The 16,453-nt window shown below is 40.4% G+C and overlaps 1 protein-coding gene across 11 annotated transcripts in view; it reads left to right on the top strand.

The window, feature by feature from the left end:
* The window catches only part of DLGAP1 (DLG associated protein 1), a 403,998-nt gene that overhangs the window by 366,590 nt on the left and 20,955 nt on the right, over positions 1-16,453 (top strand). For all 11 annotated transcript variants that reach the window (XM_031504012.2, XM_021525230.3, XM_021525223.2 and 8 more), the window contains 2 exons: positions 6,906-7,279; positions 10,529-10,620. In XM_031504012.2, the coding sequence (XP_031359872.1) occupies positions 6,906-7,279; positions 10,529-10,620 (466 nt within the window). The remainder of the gene's footprint in view (positions 1-6,905; positions 7,280-10,528; positions 10,621-16,453) is intronic.

The raw sequence follows: 16,453 nt of genomic DNA, 5'->3' as shown, positions 1-16,453 counted from the left end.
ATTTAAAAAAAAATTCCCATTTTGTTTTATTAACATTATTGCCAAGGGGAAAATATGCAAATTCTGGAACTTGAGAGTGCTGCAGTAACACATAACAAAGTATTATATCAAAGTGCCAGTGAAGTTGCTTGATGGAAAATATATAGGAAAATAATCTGATTTCATTAAGCTGAATATTATTACATTTATTTATTGTTACATATTCTTGATCTAAGTGGGAAAAACTACCATATTTCACAAGATTTTCCTTGTTTTCCATGAATTCCTTTTACAAAATTAAAGTACTGATATTCAGAAAGCTTATCAATTTCTTACTATGATGATTTTTGACATATAAGTTTTGAAACATAAAATACATTTAAGTACCCTATTTTTATCTAAAATTATAAGGTTTCATGTTTTCAATTACTGCTCCAATATGGGGAAAAATAAAATTTTGGCAAAGTGCAGAAAGCATTTGAATGGTTTGCTAGGCTTAGTTTAAGGAACAGATCAAGCAGTGTTTCCCTAATTTCCTCAGTAAAAAAGCGCTGTACCTGTGAAAAGATGGTAAATAATTCACATGCTGACTAAAAAAGACCAGTCTGCTGTAATCTTTTTCTTTTTTATTTTCTTTCATCATACTTCATTGCATGTAAAGGTTGATATTCTGTATCAGAGACCTTCTACCATGACTGTACTGAAGCATTTGAATCTTCAAATCTATAGGAGAGACTCTGTCCTGAACAGACTCACATCCTTATCCTTGAAGTTCTTGGTGGTGTTTTTCCAGATGTTTTGTTTTTAGATAAAGGTTAGGGGCAAGGCCAAAACTGTTTCTCTTCTGATTTCTCTCAGCCTGACTGAATTTTAGCAGGTATATATGATACCTGTGTGCATATATCTATAAATAGAGCCAAGTGCTAATTGCTTGACACCAGTAAAGTTCACAAGTTTTGGGGGTTAAATATTATAAGCCATCAGTGATCTACTTTGGGTAATAACTTTCAGTTAATGTGAAATCTTTTTTCCAGAGATTCAGTTGTCTATAGACTCCTGACTTTTGGGCCACAAGAGTTGAATTGCTTAAGTTGCGTGCTGTTAATATACTGGTCATTTTTATAGAGAGAGAAGTTCAGCAGCAGCTGTGTAGAGCAAGGAGTAAAGTGGGTCTCCTAGGAAGCCTACATGCCCTGGATTTTGTCTGTGCTTCCATAATTTGTGATAATATCCTAGTGATAAACTGCATTTAGCAGACACCTTTGGCTGTCTCACCTGTTCTCTGCACAATAATTTAGCTTCCCTGGGATAGCAATTAAGCTTCTGACTGGCATCAGCAGCTTCCAGCAGAAGAAATTAAAAGTAGAAAATAATCTGCTGGAGATATATTCACTTGTCATCCACTGGGTATGCAGATGCAGATTTTCCAACTCAATTCATTTAAGATGCAGGATGAGCCATATTTAGTCTCACCTTCAGGAGATCCTTCACTCTATCCAGCTGGGAAGCTGGAGGCACACTACTTGCAAACAAAAGTGTCCAGACTTATGAAAAGGTAACCAGCAAGGGATTTAAACCTTCGAGTACATGGGATATTAAGTCTGTGGTGACATTGAGTGTCATAAAAATAGTTTAAATACTTTGTATAAATTTCTGCAGGATTTTAGTTTTTTTAGTTGTGCCTGTTTCCTAAGCCAGTGAAGCTTAGGCTTTCATCAAATAAGGCATCAGCTTGGCAGTGAGTGACGTCTGGAAAAAGCATGGCCTTGGCAGAATTCCTGGTGGTGTGGTATCTAGACTTCAGTAGTTCTCATTTGGGATAATGACATCCATAACTCACTGTGGGATTATTCCCTCGAGCAGTTTAAAACTTCTTATAAAAATCTTTGCTTCAGTTTTGTCCTAGTAAATCTCTACATCCTCAGAAACCATCTGCTTAGTTTTTTATTAAGATAATGCATGCTCCGTTTCCATACCAATTTTTTGCATGTAAAAGTAACAATACAGGATCTGAAACCCTACTTTCAAGAATTCCTCCCAAATATTAAAAATATAAGGAAATATGTTTGAGTCCAACAAGTCAAATGAAGCACTGCCCCTCTAAACCAGAGGCTGCAGTAGTGAAGTTTAGGTCTGCTGAGATCTCCCTGTATCTGTGTTTTGTGTGGCAGTCGTGTGAGGTGCAAGGGCTCTGCTGTTCACACACCCATTTATAACAGACAGTAAATCAGGCTGAGGTCCATCTGTGCAGTGTGGAAGAACTCCTACTTTTTATCCTCATACTTAGTTGTGTACTAGTTAGAATCATTGACTCATAGAATGGTTTGGGTCGAAAGCAATCTTAAAGATCATCTCGTTCCAATCCCCGTGCATGGGCAGGGACACCACACACCAGGCCAGGTTACTCAGAGTTCCATCCAAGCCAGCCTTGAGCACTTCCAAGGGTGGCGTATCCATAAGTTCTCTGGACAACCTCCAGTGCCTCATCACCCTTGGAGTCAATTCTGCTTAGCATCTAATTTAACCCTGCCCTCTTTCAGTTTAAAACCACTGCCTTTTTCCTGCCACTACCTGCTCATATAAAAAAATCCCTCTCCCTCCTTCTTAAGATACTGGAAGGCCACAGTGAGGCCTTTGTGGAGTCTTCTCCAGGCTAAACATTCCCAGCTCTCTGAGCTGCCTTCACAGGAGATGTGCTTCAACCAATTGATAATCTTTATAGCCCTCCCCTGGACCCACTCCAACAGGTCCACATCTTTCTTGTGCTGAGAAAGTTGTGTTCTTTGTTGCTCCATTCAAACTGTGGGGTTCGTGCTTTTTCTCAGAAGAAACACTATTAATGTTATTTGAATTTGTGCATTCATTTATTCTTGTTAATCGAGTTTATATAGGACTACCAAGTTAGAAAGATATTACTGATGTATCTCATCACTTCAACTGTTCAAAGCATTGCATGAATTTTATCCCTTCACAAATATTAACCCCTGGGTTGGTGCTCTCCTGAGCACCCATTCACTCAGTTAAAAATTTGTGTTTGCATGCTGACGTTTCTTCCTGAGGGCTCATCTCCCATAGTGAGCATGTTTAAACAACTGAAGTACTCTTACAATGAAACATTCAAATTCAAGCCTTTATTATTATGCAATCTGGGATTATTTTTTTTATCATTAGACTTCCTTCTGTGTCAAACCACCCAGTTTGACACTCCCTGTTCCAGATTCCTGTCCCATGAGCTAGTTGTTTGGAAATACTGGCTAGGAAGACAAAAACTGTGGCTTTTTTTTTTTTTTTTTTTTTTTAAACTAGAGAAAGTGGGGTTTTTTTCACTAGGTATTTGGGATTAAACTGTAACCCGAAGGCAGTACACAGATATAGGGTAAAGATCAAAAGGAGAAGGAGAGCATTACTTGGAGGACTGATGCACTGGAAACAGTGAGCCTGATTCAAAGTGCTTTGGCTGTCTGAGGATTCTTGTGCATGACTTAACTAGTTTCTGGATTAAACCTTGCATATGCCCTAGGAGTGGAATGTATAGCTGCTTCAGCAGCATGTGGTCTCTGGAAAAAAACTGTGGAAACTAGTCTATGTTATATCAAACTGAGGTTTCTTTTACTATTCAGAATAAGAGATTTCTGATTAACTCCATATCTAAACAATTTTAATGATTCACGAGACTACTTTGACTTGACTCTCCAGTCAGATCAGTTTCTGTACAGAACTTCACTCCTTGATCTATGTCCAAGAACATATTTATCAGGGAATTTATACAGCCCTTTAAATTCACTTCCTTATGTGAATTAAACTAGCTTTCCTAGTTTGAAAGTTCCCTGTGTGTGAAGTGAGGATTTCTCGAGATTTTTCACGTGTCGTGTGATGCCGTAGTGTTCTCCCTCGGAGTCCTCCCGCCGGGCAGTCTCTGCCGCAGGAGAGCTGGGGGGATGAGTTTCCTCCTTGCCCGCGGGGAAAGTGCCGCATGGATGTGCTCTCCCTGCACCGGCTGAACGCTCTCCCGGCTGGACAAGGAGATCGCCGGCGTTTTGACAGTTTTCTTGGGGAGGATTCGTTTTGTTTTTCGGGCAGCTTAACATTCAAAATACCGTGGCCACTTGGAGAGCCGCAGATCCTTCAGGTTGCCCTGGCACATGTTGCCAGGTACTTGAGCGCACACGAAGAAGAACTGCTGCACCGAAAGCCCTTCCTTGTCGTGCCCCGGCGGCTCGGAGGGCTCGGCCAGCTCCGGCATCGAGAGCAGCTGCCCCCGACATTGTTTTTGCGTCGGTTCTGCAGAGGAGCGGCAGGAGCTTACATCATTTCCAGTAATGAAGTGCCTGGGGTTCTTTTATGACTTGCACATTCTGCTTCTCTGGAGCTGTACAGTATGTTCTGCGTGACTTCAGGAAACCGAGGATTTGTTTTGACTTGCTAAAAGAACGTTTTGCTATTTCTCTTTACAATTTCACCGTGTGACTTGTCAATTCGCTCCCCCTCTTAAGAATAACTTCAGATTTAATTAGCTGAGTGCAAACATCTTTCATTGCGGTGTGGATTATACTCCTCATTGAGTACATTTACCAACAGAATGAAAGGCAACTTAATCAGGCAATTCTGTATTTGTACTGCTGTGTCCAGAGAGCATGATAGCTGTCAATAGACAGTTGCTATTCTAGGGCAGGATGCCCAGTGATGTGGGGACCTGTCTTGTTAAGGCTTGCTCTTTGGTTCTGATGCTCTCTCTCCTACCTAAGACACCTTTTCAAGTGTGTTTCATTATCATTTCCCTCTCTGCTATGTAAGAAAAATTATACTTATGTGCTGGTTGGAATACACCGAAGGTGCTGTCACGTCCCCTAGTACCTTTCCTAGCATATTTTAAATGGTACAATATATACTTTGCTGAATTGCAGTGTTGCATTGCTTATGAACCTCTATTAGACAAGTTTGGCAGCAGCTTCCCAAAGAGTTACCTGGATATATGCGTGTGTGTGTGTGTGTGTGCTTTGAATTCCTCTGTGCTGGATTTCAGTTTGCATTTCCACAACTCAGAGAACCTTCTCCATGAACCAACATGAGTATTTCTGAGGTATCCTGACTCAAGCAGCAGCCTCCACAATTCTCCATGAGTCCTGGAGTATATGACTGTGCCGCAGCAACAGCAGCTGATTTACCTGCATGTGCTGTCACAACAGATGCTTTTTGACAGAAGCAAAACAAATGAAAAAACAGCACAACATTTATAGTCCCCTTTGTGGAACTGTCATCCTTTCTGTTAGTTCCAGGTATTGACCTTATCATGAGAACTTTATAAAACACCTTTAACTCTATTAACTATTCACTTCCCCGGAGTTAAAATTTGACAAGTCCATTTTTAGCCATCTCTTCTCTTAGAGATACTGTGGTTGGTTTTAGTTTGATTCTTCAGAAGTGAATCATAGTTTCAAAACCCTCACTACCTGAAACACTTCTTTTTTTCCATTAGCATTCAACATGTTTAACATGTGTTCAGACATGTTATCAGAAACTTATACTAGAGTCCTTTAAAAAAATCCTGTGTGATTTCATGCCCTGGAAATACCTTTCACACTGCAATATTCCTACAGCTATGGGGAGATATGAGGCATATGGATGTGAGCTAGTCAAATTAACGCCATAATGGCTTCTGGCTCGACAAGCAGATACAGTGCAAACAGAAAGGAGAACAGCTGTAGAAGAGTTACCTTTTATGTGGGTGGCATAGACGTCTGCCAGTTAAAATGATCTGATGAATCATTTCTTGCCATATGATTACTGTTAATAAGAATTTATGTTAACAAGTTTGTGTCTGAACTTTGCACAGGTTCATGCCTGCATTTTATTTTGATAAAAAATAGAGCATATCATGGTTGTTTAATGGACTTTCTTTCCTCCCTTGAAAGCATTCCAGGACTTCAGTAATGCAGAGCTGCCAACTAACCGTTAAAGGAAGGTGTTTTAATCTCCATGTAGTGCTTTCTATATGTAATTCTCTGTATACAGAACAATAGTTTTAACCTGGGAACCTCAAGCTAAGCTTATAACTCCACATACCAGCACTTACAAAGAGAGTGTAGCCTTCAAAATATGAACTTTTATTAAAGTCTTGTTATTGCACACATTTACATTATACTTACGCTTTACCCCTGACTGACAGATTTTAGCCATTGACTTCATTACACTTACTCCGTGTGTGTAAAATCAAGCATTTTTTTTTTTTCCAGAACTGATGTTGTATTTATGGTGAGAAATTAGGCATAGCAAAATGTTCTTTTAAATATATCCTCAATAACTTACAAAGCACTTCAAAGCATTTGAGAAGTCTGTGAAGAAGTGAGACATTTTATAGAAAGAAATACACAAATCCAAGCACAGTGAGTGTTAACAAACTTTGATAAAGGGTGATTTGAGAATCCCTCTCATCAGAAAAATGTGGTTTGAAATTCTGCATATAGCAGGACAGGGTAGGGAGACAGAAAACAATTGTAAAAAACCTGCTTGAAGTACAGTTTAGCTGGGATAAGTGGTTGGAGACTTTTCATCCTTGTGAATCTTGTTTGGGAGCCATAAGCAGAACAAACATTTTGGTGGAAGGTCTTGTTCCCATGGGACTTAGAAGAGTTACTAGAAAATATATTGAGGAAAACAATCCTAAAAAGGCTAAGGAGGAACTTGACAAATAGATACTTTCTCTCCCAGTTTGCCTTACTAAAAATTCTGCCACTCACATAGGAGGAATAGAATGCACTGATAAGCAAGGCATTACTATGGCACTCAGATTTACTTCTGGGGGCTCTTTGGCTAACAGTCTCCTCCTCACCTCTGCTCTGTCATGCTTATTGATGGTTTGAGATCACATTTGCACCCATTTGTCCCGCAATGTCAATAAAACAAGAACTCTGCTATGTTTTTTCCAGTGTCATCCTGCATTACCACCTACAAGAAGACACCGCCGCCAGTCCCACCGAGAACGACCACCAAACCCTTTATTTCCATCACAGCCCAGAGCAGCACAGAGTCTGCCCAAGATGCATACATGGATGGGCATGGACAGAGGGGAGATATCATCAGCCAGTCTGGACTTAGCAACTCCACGGAAAGCCTGGACAGTATGAAAGCACTGACAGCTGCTATTGAAGCTGCCAATGCGCAGATCCATGGACCTGCAAGCCAACATGTAGGGAACAATACTGCCACTGTCACCACCACTACAACCATTGCCACTGTTGCAGTAGAAGATAGGAAGAAGGACCACTTCAAGAAAAACAGATGCTTGTCTATTGGAATACAGGTACAGTACATGACATAGATTATATGCTTGCCATTGTTTTGGATTTCTACATCTGTTTTACTGCTCATTATACAATGTTTGGTGTGTATTTTTCTTCTTGCTCTGACAGGTACCTATGTAGAGCTTGTACCAGCATAATCATTCTCCATGGTACTAATGATGTTTTCCTAATTTATCATAAATACATCAGATGCGAGGATTTGTTTGAGTCTCTGTGCTGCTTGTTATTCAGCTCTGTTAAATTACACACATGAGCACTAATCTATGAATCATAACACAGCAGGGGTCAGAAAGGCATGAATTAAATCATTGAAAGGGAATGTGTAAAACAATGATTTACATTACACTATCACCAAAAAAATATTTTCATCCAGCCTCACTGAATTAATTGTCGCTGGTTATTCATGCATTTCATAATGACTGGTAGCCACTTGAATGAGGCAGCATTGTTCCTACCTCAGCCTCAAGAACAGAAGATAAGTTCCGTCTGATTTGCCCTTGTTAAAGAAAATTATATTTTGTTACCTCTAGTGGAATGAAAAAAGAAAACTAACCCTACCAAAGTTCATTCATGTTTACAGAAAGGACAAGAGTAAATAAACTGGAGTTGTGTAATCTTCTTTCTTAATTAATCTTTCCTACCCCCTACTCCCCTCACAAAAAAAGATGTGCATAGGACTCCCAACTATCTGTTTGCAAGATTAGCTTATGTAACAAAGTGCTTGAACTTAAAATCAATGGAGAATCAGCAAAAGTTCTGACAGGAGATGAATCTCAAGCAAATAGAATAGCAATCCACAGCTTATCAGACTTCACAGGAAGACACAATTTTTTTTTTTCTTGCAGAAGGTGGTTATAAGCACAGCACTATGTGCCTGGACAGGCTTATCTGTTTAGTAAAGTCTAAGAATTTACCATGAAATCCCTACATCAGCCTGTTGAGATAGATGAGAGGTGCTGTGCTGAAGTAAGCCATCCCAGGGGTAGCTGCTGGAAAAGCTGCGACTTTTCTCTCAGTTCTTGGAAGGGCAATAATAACTATTGCCTGTGTGTTCAGTTCACTGCCTTTTTGTAGACTTCCACTGCTTCACAGCTGTTTGTTTTGGATATGTTCTGAAAGAAGGGCTGATGTTCAGTGTTAAACACAGAAGAAAGATCCAGGTGGGACAGGGATAGAGGAAAACTTCTCTATTATGTATTCTCATTCCCTGCCAAGCCGAAAATGCCATTATATTATTGTAATCCCTTATTTCACCAATCCAAGAAACCAAGACTTCTTAGCAATGACTCTGCAAAGCACTGGGTACAAAGAAATAATTTCCATGTTTGCAGAAGCCAAAATGAACAACGGTAACATGAATCATGGTTCTTGGGAGACCATCTCCCTGCTATCTCTTATTAAGGTAGTGTTACAAGTAACAAATGCTGGTTTTGAAAGGTATAGAGGCCTCAGTTTCCTAAGATCTGAGGAAAACCAAGTTCCAAATGCTCTTCAAGCTTTTGACAATCTCCCTCTTAAACTTTGAAGTTTACAGATGACTAGTGTAATCACGTGAAACAATAATGAAATCTGGGGATGGTACGTGAGAGGATTCTGTCAAGGCAGGCTTTGTGTACAAACCAATGAAGATGTGCTACAAACCACCTGAAGCTGGGATGACATGAAGTGAAACCTTCAGCAGTGATGCAGCCTTACAGGATTTCTGCCTGTGCATGGTGCCACCCTCACAGCTGTGCACATCAATGAGCTTTTTAGAGTCAGACAGGCTTCACAGATAAAAGAAACTTATTTCACTAGTCTGCTGTCTGAGCCATCTTGCAGCATCGTTGCACAAGCAGTCATGCTGGTACAGCTGAAGGGGTAGTGTGGGAGTAGAAATACCTTAAGGTAGGTGTTGATGCCAGAAATTACTTCTCTTACAAACAACTGCCCTAAAAAAGGTAGGTACAATCTCGGTCCTCTGACTGGCAGTAGAGTCAGTCTCTCTTCACTGAGTAAAGGGAGCATAGTTCAGGCTTAGTCTGAACTCAGACCAATTATGCATCTTAATGATAGTTCAACCCATCTCTGTAGAGCAGGGCAAGCTGCAATAGCCACAGGTATATTCGTGGTTTTCTTCCTCCTCTGCCAAATAAACCTAGTGTGCGCTTCTGGTGAACCTCCATGTGGGTCCTCTACACCCCTCAGTCACTCTTCAGACATTGCAAGCCTTTGCTGTAAATCTGCTGAGCAAACAAGCAAAGTCAAGCAAAGAAAAGCCCTTCCATCAAAAGGTTGCTCCACTCTGTCAGTTATGGGATTTAAGGTATATTTTTCTCCCCAGAGCCCCCAATATCAAGGAAGTACTTCACCTCACAGAACAGCTTCTGTAACTCCCATCCCTCACTGAGCATTTTTCCTGCACACGTTGGTCAAGTGGCTCCCAACAAGAAGCTGCTGGTGGAACAGCCACTAGAGCTGGATATTTTGTACACACATGGCCAGTATGAAGCTACAGGTCACTTCATGACACGGTTATGGCACAAAAATTCTGTCTGCTGGAAAATGTTTTTCTTGTATGACTATCCATATTATATATAGTATTGGGAGTTAACAGTTACACTGATTGGACCCAGAATATTGTGATTTTGTTCAAAGACACATCTGTGGTTAAATTTTAACTTTATACTGTTGGTACAAATCTACTCATGGAGCTGGAGTTGGAGATGTGGTATTAAGTTCCAGCCTGTGCTCTTGGGGACCACCTGTTTGCAAGATGAAGCAGTAAAGAAAATTAATCTAAGACTCATATCTGTTTTCTTAAAATCTTTTCTCTGCAGTACTCTGATTTGAGGCACTAACATTTAAACAAAATAAACACCTGATTTTGGTATGAGTTCACATATGTATGAACATACAGACAGAAGGTAAAACCAAACAGTGAAGTACAATGTCTGGAGTTACAGCTGCTCAGAGATGTGCTCTGACAAATGTGAACATCCAGCCTCCACAAAATACTGGATAAGATCCATCTGCATGTTGCAGGCTGAATATTGTCTTACCAGAGATGCTTTATAGATTAAGAATAATGAATATTCACTAATAACATCAGAAATGAGCACACCACAGAGAAACCGACTAGATGACCGACATGGTACAAGCTCTGTGTGCAGACACTTAGTAGTTAAGGTTCATAGAAACTGCAAGTAGCCAGCTGATATCTCTGCTAAAATACATTCTGATTACCTGTCATGTTTGGTTTTTATAAGGTTGATGGTGCTGAAGAATCCACCATACCAGGTGATAATAAAGCAACCAGTAAGTTCCAGTCCATAGGAGTTCAAGTAGAGGAGGAGAAGTGGTGAGTAAAAGTTAATACTGTTTTTCTAAAGTAAATAATTATGCCACAACTAATTTTTAAGAGCCCTAGTTCCTGCACACATGACCACATAAACCTGCTTCCTGGATGAATTGTTAGATCACCCAGCTGAAAGGCTGAGTCTTATAATTGTTGTAGCTCTTGTTTTTCAGAGATTTTTCAAGACCAGTGAGAAAAATGGAAGAGAAGTGCCACACATTTTGAGATCTCACATATATTTTAATATTTTCTTTTTCCCCAGAAAATCTACCTAAACAGTGGACAGTGTTGCAGCTGTAGTATTAGTATTGGGATGGCTGCAGCAGCATAGAACTGATGAGGAAAGGTTTACCTTGTTTTTCAGCAGAATAATTTCAACCACATGTAGCAGTGCAGTGGCAGAGCCAAACTGAATGCTTTTACTCAGGTATCTCACCCAGACATCTCTGCATTACAATTGCTCCCTTGAAAAAAAATTGTTAAGATTACAAAGCAAGCCTGTAAAACTCTGTTCTCCCTACAATCTGCAGTATATCTAGAGTTAGTAAACAAATATCCTCAAAGAAAAAAAAATTAAAAGAGTAAATAAACTAGAGCAGCTGTCTTAAAGGGTTATGTTTCTTTTCCGATGACAAATTTGCAGGTACATTGCAGGGCAACATAACTGTGCATAACACTTGGGACACATAAACACTTTGAATGCACAGCCACAACTGCAAATCTTATTTTCTTCCCAAAACTGGACTCAGTGGCTGAAGAAAAGCCAGAATCTCCCCTTGTCTTTGAGTGTGCAGGCCTGCCCTGTGTTGCTGTGACTCCAAGCATCCACACAAGTCTTGCTTCTCTTTTCTCTGACCACTTGGGCACAGTGTGACTTTTGGATGCTGGTGCCACATTATTCATAACTCTGAGTGCCCTCCTGTGTCATAGGCGAAGCCTCGGTGCAGTATGACTTGTCAATGAGGGAAGTTATCCTTGTAATTTCTACAGAAAAAACCTGGATGCAGCAAATCTGAGCTGACAAAATTCAGGCCCTTTCCCCTTCTCTGGTCTGCTGACAGAAGGAGCCAGTGGAGATGTCCATTGTCACATCATTTTTTCCTACATCTACTAAAATTACTCAAAAATAGCAAGTGTATCTACACTATTTTCAATTCAACCAAATCTCTCAGTAAAATAGCAGAGTATTTTCCTGTGGTTTTAAAAGACTAAAGTGATTTCAGCAAAAAGAAATGTGATTTTGCAATGACCCTGCTAGGCTGTTACCAAGTTCCTCATTAACCTGCTAAAACATCTCTTGCTGGCAGACATTTCTTTATGTGTTAGACCTTAGCCCCATTTACCCTCAACTCTTCCAGCACTAGATAAATGAACACATTAGAATGGATGCTGAAGGACCATTTCACTTCAGCCTGGGCACAAAGGAAATAACTACCCCAAAAGCCAACCCTCCCCCTCCCTGCAAAGAAAGAAAGAATTGGCTGTTTGTAAATACCTTGCTTCCAAAGTCCTCTTTCTACAGCAGTTTTTATTGCTCCAGAGGAAAAGGTAAGATTTGCCTGTGAGAGTCTGCCCTGAAAAAGCAATATTTCTGCATTACTTACTGACAGCAGTGTTTGGGGGTTTCCTTGCTGATAAAGTTGAGGTTGCTGCTGTTTGGAGCAGCAATCTATCGTGGACTTTCAAAAGTTAACTGGCTGATAAAGGACAGCCCCTAATCCTTAGAAAATGAGTGCACTCAAGACACAAAGGGCTTATCATCACAGTTGGGCACAAATACTCTTTTTTTTTTTCCATAATACATCAGAGCACAGTGTATTGATTATCTGTTGCAGGAATAGAATTGTAAATACAGTACATTCTTCACTGTCCCTGCACCGTAACATCTGCAAAGTCTAAGAAAAGCCCTTTTTAGCTGAATCTCTGAGAAATTATGTTTTTAAAAATATTCCAGAAAGACTAAATAAATGTAAAATTAGAAGAATGACACAGCAGGAAGGATAAATACAGTAAATTGATCATGTTTCCTTGACAGTCTAAGCTATTAATTACACTGTTACAAAACAATAAAGCTCTTTGCCTAATGCACCAAAAGCCTACCACAACTTTCATTCTTTGCTTCCTGCTCTTCCCTTCCTCTTTCCTTCACCTCATATGATTGTTATTCTCACACTAGGGAGTCTTACCTCCTCATGTCCTTTTAAATATTCCTTCTTCTGTGTTCAGACCAGGTAAGCAAAACATTTTGCCTCCATTTCTTGATCTAAGTAATTCAAAAACAGAGCATCTTCATAGGACAGCCCTCTCTCTTCAATCTTCCATCACCTCAGACCTTTTGTTGGCCCTTCACTTTCTCTATCATGGGCCTCCTGCCAAGACAAATGCCTCAGTCCTCCTCTTGTACTGCTCAAAGGATAAATGTGCTTCCTGCTACCTGACCACATTACAACTGGATCCATTGCTGCTGTTTATCTCATCCTCAGTTCTTTATGCTGCTGGGTCTCACTAATATTTTTCAGACCCATTCCCTACCTGCAGCTCTGGGATTTCTAGCATTTATAGAGGAACTCTGTCCAGTCATTCTCCTGGAGAGAAATTAGTACGCATTTCTTTCAGCCACATGATCTTACTGCTGTTAATCTTTTATCTCTCACCTGACTTTCCCCATGATGCTGACAAAACCCTAACCAAAATGTTGTTCCCTTTTTCCTTCCAGGGCAGTTTTGAAAAGTGCACCTAATGTAACTCATCCATGCAATCTCAGGGCACTTCAATTTCTGTCCATTTCTGTTTGCCTACCTGTAACTTCTTCTTGACCTCAAGGGACTACCCTCCTCACTTAGAGAAGATATTTGAGTTGTTAAAAGTCAACCAGTTCTACTGAAGAGGACAAAAAAGAAATAATTTATTCTGCCAAAAACAATTAGCATGCATTCTTCTTGAACAAGGGTTTTTCAGTCCCATAGTTCTGTGATCAGTTTTAGTCTCTCTTGCAATTTATCTTGCCTGCCCCAAGATCTCCTATTACATTCTCACCTCCAAAATGGTCTTGCTCATTGTTCTAGATGTACCATCTGCTGGTAACTGTGCCTGATTTGCCATCACAAGAATTTTTGAATACTGAAACAATAGTAGTTTCTGGCGGAAGAACACTGCCACAAGAGACTGCAGTGGACAGATGGTCCTTCTCCCTCTTCTCTGTTTTCTGAGGCACTGAGGAAGGTGCCCCCATATCTTCATGCACAAAAGTGTGTCTTACCACAAGATACACAAAGTACATACTACCACAGCACACCTCTTGATATGGTATAAAGTGGAATAATTTGAAATAGCAATATGTTAACATAAAGCAAACAAACAAAAACCCTGTGCTGTCTCCTCCAAGAAAAAAAAAAAAAAACTCACATTTTTGGATTTTGTTACTTTATAAACTCATATTTTTCATGTTTTTTCCTGTCAGTTTTTGCGTTTGATTACTTACTGTCCAACAAAAAATGCTCAGGTTTTGGTGTTCTTCCCTAACTCTAACTCAAATTTCTCAACACTGCACTCTTTAGACCTTTCAAGTCTGTGTTTTGGATAAGCTAAGCAGGAAGTATGTGACATGACATTTGGGGGATGTCCCGTGCAGGGCTAAGAGTTAGACTTGATGATCCTTTTGGGCCCTTTGCAACTAAGAATACTCTGTGGTTCTGTGAACTGTTTGCATGACTTTTCTCAGCAGCATTTTCTGGCTATGTTCTCCATGGTGGAAGCCATTCCAGTGAGAAATTCTGAAGGTCCTAAGTGTCCCATCCCTGGAAACATTCAAGGTCAGGCTGAACAGGGCTTGGAGCAATCTGCTCTAGTTGAAGATGTCCCTGCTCATTGCAGGGAGGTTGGACTAGATGACCTTTAATTGTGCCTTGCAACCCACACCCAATCCTCTGGTGAGTCCCATCCTGATGGGACTCCTTCCCCACATCACCTCCCAACATGTGTATGCCTGGAGGAGGAACTCCTGCTCTGGTCCACAAAAGGCAAAGCAGCCCTGGCTCTGACAGGGTCAATCTTCTCTGGACACAGCTGCCTGTGAGCCAAGGGAATGCTTACAGCCCTTCTGGCTCCCAGCCAGCTGGTGGGCTGCTGCAAGCCTGGCCTTGGAAGAATTGGCCATGAATTTCTGATCACACCCTGCTGGCTGGCAATAGCCTCCCTGCACCAGACTGAGCCCTGGAGGGAGGCTGATTGCTCCAGCCAGCATCTGCTCTGCAATGCAAAGGCCAAGAGATGGTAAAAAACAACAAATAAACCAATTAGCTTAAAATAATGTGATGAACAAAGATGAGCAGCTGCAAGGAATGGAGCTGAAGCAGGAATATTGTTCCTGCCATTAGAAATACAGTACTATAGCTATTCCTTCTGCAGTTTGTTTTGTTCTGCTGACAGCAGCTGCAACCTTAGCAGAGAAGCCCACCACCAAGGAGGAGGACAGTCAGTTGGTAAAGTAAGGCTGAATTTAACCTAAATACCTGTGAGATTGACCATGCATCAGTTAGTTTGAAATTCAGATCTTTTCTGGGGTTTTGGGTTTGGAGTTTTTTTTTTTAAGGAAGGTATTAAGTTATCTAAATTGAATTGCAAACATGTTTTGCAAAAGAAAGCCAAAGACTTAGAAGCTGAGAGTTGAATGCCAACAAGTGACCTTGTTGTTGTTCAAAACACATCATTCTGTTGTTCTCCATACTGGTTTATCCAGTCTGAGGTTTCATGGCTTTCTGCACCCTAGGCCAGATATCTGCTGCAGTTCTCTGAAGATGTAATTATTACACCTTGTGCCTGCAGGGCACAACTTGAGTACAAAAGGGCCAAGCCTGAAAGAAGAAGAAGCAGCAAACATCTGTTTTGAACTTTTATCATTTTTTTTAGGTAGACTTGTGAATGTTTTATGTGGTAGAAGTAGCAGAAACTTTATCATTAGCTTCAACAGCTCTCCTCTAATATGGAGTTTTAACTGAGAGCAAAGAAAAAATGCTCATGTGGGACACAAATGGTATTTAATAAGAGTAAAAAACCCTGGAAGTGAGTGAGGAAGCTGTGTCAGAGACTCAAATTACCATCTATTAGGCATTTTATATAGATGAGTTGGAGGCAGGCAGATAGTAAGTGCCTTCCTACATTTCCATTTTATTCAAAATACATTTCCTTGGAAGTTTTTTTTTAATTTTGAACTGATGGTATATTCTATTGCCAAGTTTTTTTTTTTCTTTTGAAGACAGATACCTTACATAATCCAGTGCCAAGAAACTGTCATGCAAACCTGTAGCATACTATTATTTAGATAAAACAAAGGCAAAAAAAAAAAAAAAAAAAGTAGATCATTCTATTTCATTTGTAAAGCAGAATCTGGCTTTGGTGGTACTAGCTCATACTGAACCCAGTAAAAGCACACTCCTGAAAGACTGAAACATAGAGCCTCCAGCAATACATCCTCCTGTCAAGCAGACCTTGATGCTTTCAGTTTGGGTTTTGGTGTACACTGAAAAGCCAGGGTGTTAACTGAAAGCACAAGTGGTCATCTGAAACAGAGGAGTGTCAGAGTCTAGGGCAATGGAGAAAGCAGAAGGTGGCTGTGGCTGTGACATGGAGTCAGGGACATGGAGAGGAGCAAGCCTGGACTAAGACATTTGCTTTTCTCACCAGTGCTATGGAAGGTATGGAAAAGTACACAGTGTACTAATGCCTTGGCTCTCAGTGAATCCTGACTAAATGACTAAAGAGAAATCCTCAGTCAGCATGTGCCTGTGTGGGCACACATGTTCTTGTGTGTGTTTATGTTTGTATGTGTGTGTTTGTG

The sequence above is a fragment of the Lonchura striata genome, chromosome 1 (genome assembly GCF_046129695.1).
Source record: "Lonchura striata isolate bLonStr1 chromosome 1, bLonStr1.mat, whole genome shotgun sequence".
NCBI classification, from domain to species: Eukaryota; Metazoa; Chordata; class Aves; order Passeriformes; family Estrildidae; genus Lonchura; species Lonchura striata.
The sequence above is the reverse complement of the archived record's forward strand: the minus strand, read 5'-3'. Positions and strand labels throughout refer to the sequence as shown.